Raw genomic sequence first — 8,707 nt, forward strand, 5'->3', positions numbered from 1 at the left:
ATTTGAGGAAATAAAAGTAGTTAGAGGTGAGGTGCGCACAGTTTGACTTGGAGAACCACTAACATTTTCGCTTCTTTGTAGCCTTGTGGTAGGAAGGTAAATTAAACAGAAGGAGGAGAGGAGAGAAATGGTGTTGAAAGGGATATTTCTCAGATGAGTTGGAGGTGGTGGGGGAGACATCGGGAATACTGAAAACCAAAGTCAATTTCAGACCAAAACTCCTTCCACCTACAAGGGTCTGAGGTTTCTGAAGTGGGCTAATTGACAGTAGCCATCATTTTGTGATAGCCAGGTCAGGCTTCGAGACTGATTGATCTGCCAGGCATTTTAGATATGGGCCACTGACTCAGAAATTACACAAAGGACTATGGCAGCAGTGAGTGGATACAAGTTCATGCAGTTTGTTAGTTCTCTCGAAGCACTCTGTTACGTTCTTTGTGCAGCCTTTAACTGAATACCATTCAATGCCACCTGACGGAGAGAAAAGAGGTAAGGAAATTTCTTGGGAGGTGCAACCTATGTGACCTCAGATGCTGCAGATAACTAATAGGTTAAAAAGAATACTAAGCAAAAACTTTAGTTTTATCAAGATACGAATCTAGCATGTCCACCATTAAGAATGGTTCATTTCATTATTTTACCTTTAAGAGCTCCCACTTAAGAGTATTGTAGTTGGGTACATTGCATACACAAGCTTTGAAATCGTAAAACAAAAAAGCTTTCAAACTCAGATTATAAAAGCCACGCAATTGCCATTGACTATGTAGAATTTCTGAAGTGCTAGCTGTTTTGAAGCTTCCTGATAATCATCCCTCAGTTTTACCCAGGTCGTGAGTTTTTCAAAGGGCTGAATGTACAGAAGCATCCTTTAGATGTGTTAAGTGCCTCTCAGAAATGGAGGCGTATGTATAACCTCACTTAATCCTTCCCCGATTAAAGAAGTAATGCATGTTCACTGTAGAAAATACAAAAAATGCACACAAGTACAAAATAAGTGACAGTAACATCCTGTAAGTGTCCGGAGCCATGAGGCCCGGAATTAGCCGACCTCTGTTGCCTGATCTCCGCAAAGCAGAGACAAGATGGCACATTTCCGGGTTCTTCATTAACAACCTTTCCCGCGCGCGCCTAAACTTTTCCTGCGCGCGCCTAAACTGTTCCCGCGCACGCGCAAACTTTTTCGCGCCCAGGAAGAGATGCAGCCTACAGCGCAGGCGCAATTCCGTGCCCGGGAAAAAGACCAATTAACGGCGCATGCGCAATTGTAATTTGAGAACACCCGGCCCCCCCGCACCGCCCTGGCCCAACCTCTTCCCCTGCCAGCCTATATAAGGCATTGCACCGCCACCATTAAACGAGACTTGATCAGGCTATTTGTCTTGTCTCAGTTTCTCGTGTTTTCTTGTCTCCTCCATTCCCACTCCCCTTCCAGGGTCTGTGTCGACTGTCCTGCAGGTCGGGACATATAAGTCTACCACCCCAGCTTCAGTTGTAGGTAGGAGGACAAAAGGAGCAATTCCCCAAAGCAAAACGTCATGATTGGAAACTTGGACAAAACAGTGGTTTCTCAGCTGGGGATGATTTTGCTCTCCCTTTCCCAGGACATCAGGTAATACCCAGAGACATTGTTATTATCAGAACTGGTAGGGGCAGCAGAGTGGGGTTGCAGGTGCTCTTGGCATCTAGTGGGTAGAAGCTACGATGCTGCTGTACATCCTACAGTACCGTTGCAAAGAATTCACCTGCCCAAAATGTCAATAGTGCAAAAGTTGAGAAACCCTATTGATAAAACTATCAAAAGCATGAAGTTCAGTTGTTTGTTTTGCATCAGTGTAAATGGCAAAATTCCCAAATTAGGAAACTGCCCATCCCAACATTGTAGTCATTCCAGGCCTTCGACCCATCAAGAACTATTGTTAATATTTTGTTGAATAAGCTTCCAGGCTCTTTCTTATACATAGAGTATTTTAATCCTAATTTTGGTGTCCGTCTGGCTAGATGACTCTGGCCACATTCAGGAAGAGAAGAGCCAACATCTCACGGGCCCAGGGGGTCTGGATATCTTTCCCATTCCATAAAGAACGGGCTGTGACTAGCAGATGGGAGAACTGACCTTAGAGAGGGGACTTAGACTAGAAAGACTGAACAGAACTCAAGTAACCCTCTTAATACCAAAACACCTTGCGATGTGACCCCATGATTCTTACCCTCTCTCCAAACTAACTTTGATTGCCTCTAATTTTTGTTCTTTCCTTCCAATTCCACAGAAAAATTGTTTTGTGGATTTTTATTGATCGGTGGTATACTGACCGTACTTACTGGCAACTGAATTTTTTCCCACTCAATATGTTTTAGAGATTCTCCATGTTAACAAAGGGATCTAGTTCATTCTGAGTGTTGCATAGCACTCAATGGCCTGCATATAACACAGTTTAATGAATGGTTCCCTATAGATGAACATTTAGGTCATTTCTTTCTTTCTTTTTTTTTTTTTCAGATGGCGTTCACTTTTGTTGCCCAGGCTGGAGTGCAATGGCACCATCTTGGCTCACCGCAACCTCCGCCTCCTGGGTTCAAGCGATTCTCCTGCCTAAGCTCCCCGGATAGCTGGGATTACAGCCACCATACCTGGCTAATTTTGTATTTTTAGTAGAGATGGGATTTCTCCATGTTGGTCAGACTGGTCTCGAACTCCCCACTTCAGGTGATCTGCTCGCCTTGGCCTCACAAAGTGCTGGGATTACAGGCATGAGCCACCACGTCTAGCCCATTTAGGTCAGTTATATTACTTTACTATTAAATGTAATGCTGCAATGATAACCTTGATACATGTGTTAAAATGTAAATATTTTTCTGCAGTAGATACCAAGAAATAGAATTGCTTTGTCGAAGGCTGTGTTTATTTAAAATTTTAATGGAAATAAACAAATTGTCTAAAAAGATGCTGAACCAATCTAAGCTGTCATTGAAAATGCATGAGCATTCCCATTTCCCCATACTGTCACTAACTCCTGATATAATAAAACTTTCATTTTTTTACCAATCTGATGGGTTAAAAATATTATATTGTTTTCATAATTTGCATTTCCTTGATTTTTATTAACAAAGTTGAGCAGGCTTTTATATTTGTAGGTTACTTATATTTATTCTTCTGAGAATTGCCTTCATACTTCCTTTAATAAGGTATTTACTCTTGATTGCTTTTTAAAATTGTTTTTGAAGTTTTTTATTCTGGATAAATATTAATATCTTTTCCCTGTTATCTATATTTCTTATATTTTCACCCAGTTAATTCCTTATCTTTTACATTTTGGAATTATCACACATTTTATAAATGTTAAAATATTCATATATTCAAATGTATTCATTATTTCCTTTACAACTTTGGGGTTTAGGATTTTTTTTTTCCTTTTTTTGACAGTGTCTTACTCTGTCACCCAGGCTGGAGTGCAGTGGTTCAATCTTGGCTCACTGCAACCTCCGCCTCCTGGGCTCAAGCAAGTTTCCTGCCTCAATCTCCATACTGAGTAACCAGGAATACAGGTGCGAGCCACCATGCCCGACTAATTTTTGTATTATTTTTTGTAGAGACAAGGCTTCTCCATGTTGCCCAGGTTGGTCTTGAACTCCTGAGGTCAAGCAGTCCACCCACCTCTGCCTTCTAAAGTGCTAGGATTATAGGCAGTCACTGTGCTGGGTCTGGATTTTGGATGTTAAAGAGCCTCCCTCCCTCCCTCCCTTCCTTCCTTTCTCTCTCTCTCTCTTTCTCTCTTGCTTTCTTTCTTTTCTCTCTCTCTCTCTTTTTTTTTTTTTTTCAAGACATGGTCTCACTCCATGGTTCAGGCTAGAGTTCTGTGGCGTGATCACAGCTCACTGTGGCCTCAAAGTCCTGGGCTCAGGTGATCCTCCCACCTAGCCTCCCCAGTAGCTGGGACTGTTACAGGTATGTGCTACCATACCTAGCTAACCTCCTTTCTTTCAAACTTAAAATTTTTCCCAGTATTTTCTTCTGATGTTTCATTATTTGGATTTTTATGTTTTGGAGAAGGCCAGCTTCATGGGCATGCAACTGGTACACAGGGCCAAAGTTTAAAAGGGCTCTGAAAATTGTGTTTTACTTTTTTGTGAGGACGCGAGTGGTGTGAATGAGACAGTATGTAGATTATTAGGAATGTGTACTCTAGAGTCAAAGTACTTACATTTGAATCTTGTCTATAAGACTCATTAGCTGTGTAACCGTGCAAATTACTTAATCGTTCGTGTCTCAGATTTCTCATCTTTAAAATGGGGATAGTGACAAGATCCATCCAGCTCTTTTCATTGTTTTGTTGGTGTATGCAGCCCTGGTAAAGCCCTTAGTGTAGCATCTGGCATATGAAAGTTTGTTGTGATAAGCGTTTTCCCGTACTTATTTTAATTAAAATTTTTAAAGTGTCAACACTTACCTTTAACGTGGACCACTTTTTTACAGTACTGAGCAGGTTTTGTCTGGCAGGTTCCCAAGTCTAAAAGACATCCATGGAAGGGGACTGCAAGATTGCATGCTCTGCAAATCAAACCTCCAACATCTCCAAGTCAGGGGCAGAAAAATAAGGAGAAAGTAGTGATATGAGAGAGAAAAAGAGGAAGGAAGAGAGATCAAAACAATAAAGTAATGATTTTTGACTTCATATATATGTGTGTGTGTGTGTGTATATATGTGTGTGTGTGTGTGTGTATATATATATATATATTTTTTTTTTTTGAGACAGGGTTGTACTCCTGTTACCCAAGCTGGAGTGCAGTGGCGCAATCTCAGCTCACTGCAACCTCTGCTTCCCGGGCTCAAGAGAGTGATCCTCCCACTTCAGCCTCTCAGGTAACTGGGACTACAGGCACACACCCACCGTGTCCAGCTTTTTGTATGTTTAGTGGGGAGACGGGGTTTCGCTATGTTGCCCAGGCTGGTCCCTCTGCTTCGGCCTTCCAAAGTGCTGGGATTACAGGTGTAGGCCATTGTGCCCAGGAAGTAAGCAATACTTTAAAAATTCTAAAACCTTACGTAAATTATTATTATTATTTTTTTTTTGAGATGGAATTTCACTCTTGTTGCCCAGGCTAGAGAGAAACGGCGTGATCTCAGCTCACTGCAACCTCCACCTCTCGGGTTCAAGCGATTCTCCTGCCTCAACCTCCCGAGTAGCTGGGATTACAGGCACATGCCACCACGCCCGGCTAATTTTTTGTATTTTCAGTAGAGACGGGGTTTCACCATATTGGTTAGGCTGATCTCAAACTCCTACCTCAGGTGATCTACCCGCCTCGGACTCCCAAAGTGCTGGGATTACAGGTGTGAGCCACGACACCAGGCTAAAATTATTTTTTATTTTGAGAATTTAATGAGGGAAATTTCGAAGCATAGGCTATATTTATGAATTGGAAGCACCTTGAACTGTGGTAATCAGACAGGAGCCCACGTGATCTCAACAACTCAGCTGGTTAAAATTCATTCAGTTCCTCAGTGCTTAATTAAATCACACCAAATTTATTTTACCAGAAAACTTAATTTCAGCTACATATTCACTGTTAAGGCTTAATTTCAATGCCTAAGGTAGCACATTACATATAGTCGGTTCTTCATGAATATTTATCACTTCATTAATGTTTACATATTGGTTATCTTCCATACTCAAACTCAGTGGCTCAAAAATGTTATTCATTTTGTTTATGCAGAAATAGCACAGAGATTCTTGAACTGGTCAATATTGGTAAGGTTGAAAGACATTAGAAGATTGTTTTCCAAATTCTACTGTGCATCAGATTTATTTAAGCAGATTAAATAAACACACAGATTCCCAGAGCCCCCCAAAACCTGAATTAGAATCTATGAAAGGTGGTGCTTGATAATTTGTATTTTAGATATGCAGAAATAGCTGAGGGGCTATGATTTAGCTCTCAACATCTAGACCAATGCTTGTGAATCTGTGATTCTTCCAATTCAGGGATCTTTCTTTTTTTTAGAGACAGAGTCTCTCTCTTTTGCCCAGGCTGGAGTGCAGTGGTGCGATCTCGTTCGTCTCACTGCAACCTCCGCCTCTCCGGTTCAAGCAATTCTCCTGCCTCAGCCTCCCAAGTAGCTGGGACTACAGGCGCCTGCCACCACGCCCAGCTCATTTTTTGTATTTTAGTAGAAATGGGGTTTCACTGTGTTGCCCAGGCTGGTCTCAAACTCCTGAGCTCAGGCAATCCACCCACCTCAGCCTCCCAAAGTGTTAGGATTACAGGCGTGAGCCACTGCGCCTGGCCTAACTTAGGGATCTTTCTTTCAGAAGCAAGGAGCTTTGGCCAGTGATAGAGAACTGAGCATCATTAAAAACAGCTCAGACTGTCAAAAGACTTTTGAAATTGAGCCAGAATTTCTCTGAGTGCTCACAGTTTCCATCTTCCACTATATAATGACCACTGCCATGTCACTCCTGTTCACTGGTGACCCCAAAGAAGGATTTACCAGATGTTTTCTGCAATGTGTTTTATATCTCCCTCTGCCAGGTTGGGAGATAGAGGAGAACATTTTTAATAGAAAACAGTCTGGCTGATGAGGCTAATTAACCTTTGTTGATGATTTTCCCCAGGCTCAACCTCATCTAAAGACACTTGGGAAATTTCACATTGGTTCTGCCACTAAGCATGACAGACTTTCCATTCAGAATCAATGATCAATCAACATTTTTTTTTTTGAAACAGAGTTTTTTGCTCTTGTTGCCCAGGCTGGAGTGTAATGGCATGATCTTGGCTCACCGCAACCTCTGCCTCCCGGGTTTAAACAATTCTCCTGCCTCAGCCTCCCCAGTAGCTAGGATTACAGGCATGCACCACCATGCCCAGCTAATTTTGTATTTTTAGTAGAGATGGGGTTTCTCCATGTTGGTCAGGCTGGTCTTGAACTCCTGATCTCAGATCTGATCCACCCGCCTCGGCCTCCCAAAGTGCTGGGATTACAGGCGTGAACCACTGTGCCTGGCCAATCAACAAATATTTTTAAAGAATGGAGCTTATACATAACAAGGACTCTACTAAGCCATTTACATTCATAAGCCCAATTATTTCCCAAAGTATACATTTCAGGTAGGTATTATAGATGTCTGCATTTCACATAAAAGAAAACTGAGGCTTTAATAGCTTGGGTAAGTGGGAGAGAGTGAAAAATAGTCTGTTGGAATCTAAGTCCCTGTTCTCAGCAAGTGCACTACCTCCCTGGAGCTCCCTACCTTTTGCATATCCCAAACTTTCTGGTCACCCTCTTCATACTGGAGGTCGTGGCTCTTCTTGGATCAGGATCAATTGCCTGCCTGGAATACTAGGCTTGCTGTTTCTTCAGGTCATCCGGGAGTAAGTTTACCTCCTGAATGTATGATCACTCAATCTCACAACTTGCCCTTAGATACTCATCACGTTACTCAGACCTTTGGTGCAAGAGGCCCCCTGAGGCGGAGAGCTCATGTGATATCGGATCAGTGTCCTTCTTGCCCAAGGCCCCTGGACTGTTTTCCTGGGTGAGATCTGTTGCAGTTTCTCTCCCCTCCTCTCAAACTGTCTGTCTTTCTGATTCCACACCCAACAACCATAGCCTTCTCCTTCCTGAAACCTTGACATGCTTCACTATGGCTGAAGATGATGCCTTAACTTCTAGGCCTTTTTGCTGTCATTGTTCAGTTTTCTGCTTACTTACAAATATGTTCCTGGATCCCATTTTCTTTCTTCCAGTCTCTTTTGGTTTGAACATTTACTGTTGATTTTATTAACGTATCTACTACATAATATATTCCAATTTGGCAACTAAGTTTAATCCTTCAGGTTAAATGTAAAATGAAGTATTTCCTTAAGTGTTTAATTCTGAAGTGTGCTATTCTCTTTATTACTTTATTAGCTGAGAAAGATCTATTATATACATAATTATTTAAATGCATACTATAATTCATATATATGTGTGTGTGTGTGTATATATATATATTGGGGGGGGTGGGGAGGAGATGGAGCCTCACTCTGTTGCCCAGGCTGGACTACAGTGGCGCAATTTCTGCTCTCTGAAACCTCTGCCTCATGGGTTCAAGAGATTCTCCTGTCTCAGCCTCCTGAGTAGCTAGGATTACAGGCACATGCCACCATTCCTGGCTAATTTTTGTATTTTTTAGTAGAGATGGGGTTTCACCATGTTGGCCAGGCTGGTCTTGAACTCCTGATCTCAGGTGATCCACTCCCCTTGGCCCTCCCAAAGTGTTGAGATTACAGACATGAGCCACTGCACCCAGCCTATAATTCATATATACATATATTTAAACATATAAATCATGATGATGTGATCCTTTAAAATAACCACCCCTTACTTCATGGGCAGTCCTGCAAACCAGGTAAGTACCAACAACAAAATTTCTCTTTATGCTGAATTTTCTTCTTTTGCCCATACCTCTTTCTTGTGTCCAGCAAAATTAATGCAACCCCTGAATTATTTTCTTATGACATCCAAGACACAAGATGTTTTCTTATGATTTTTCATCTACACATATGCTTCCTTCCACATTCTTTATAGAACAGTATGAGGACTTCAAATGCAGCAGAGACCTAAGCTGTACAATTTGAGTTTCTTGCTGCCCTCTCTGCAAGGGGTAATCAGAACTCTATTGTGCACTATATATATATATATATATATTTTTTTTTTTTTTTTTTTTTT

General features: G+C 41.6%; 1 protein-coding gene across 1 annotated transcript in view; it reads right to left on the reverse strand.

Annotated features, from left to right (window-relative positions):
- Window positions 1-346: 346 nt before the first annotated feature.
- C14H9orf57 (chromosome 14 C9orf57 homolog) overlaps window positions 347-8,707 on the reverse strand; it is a 17,871-nt gene continuing 9,510 nt past the window's right edge. The window contains exons 3-4 of the mRNA XM_031934009.1: window positions 4,446-4,568; window positions 347-471 (exon numbers count right to left, since the gene is read on the reverse strand). Of these exons, the coding sequence (XP_031789869.1) occupies window positions 347-471; window positions 4,446-4,568 (248 nt within the window). The remainder of the gene's footprint in view (window positions 472-4,445; window positions 4,569-8,707) is intronic.

Source organism: Piliocolobus tephrosceles, chromosome 14 (genome assembly GCF_002776525.5).
Source record: "Piliocolobus tephrosceles isolate RC106 chromosome 14, ASM277652v3, whole genome shotgun sequence".
Classification (NCBI taxonomy): Eukaryota; Metazoa; Chordata; class Mammalia; order Primates; family Cercopithecidae; genus Piliocolobus; species Piliocolobus tephrosceles.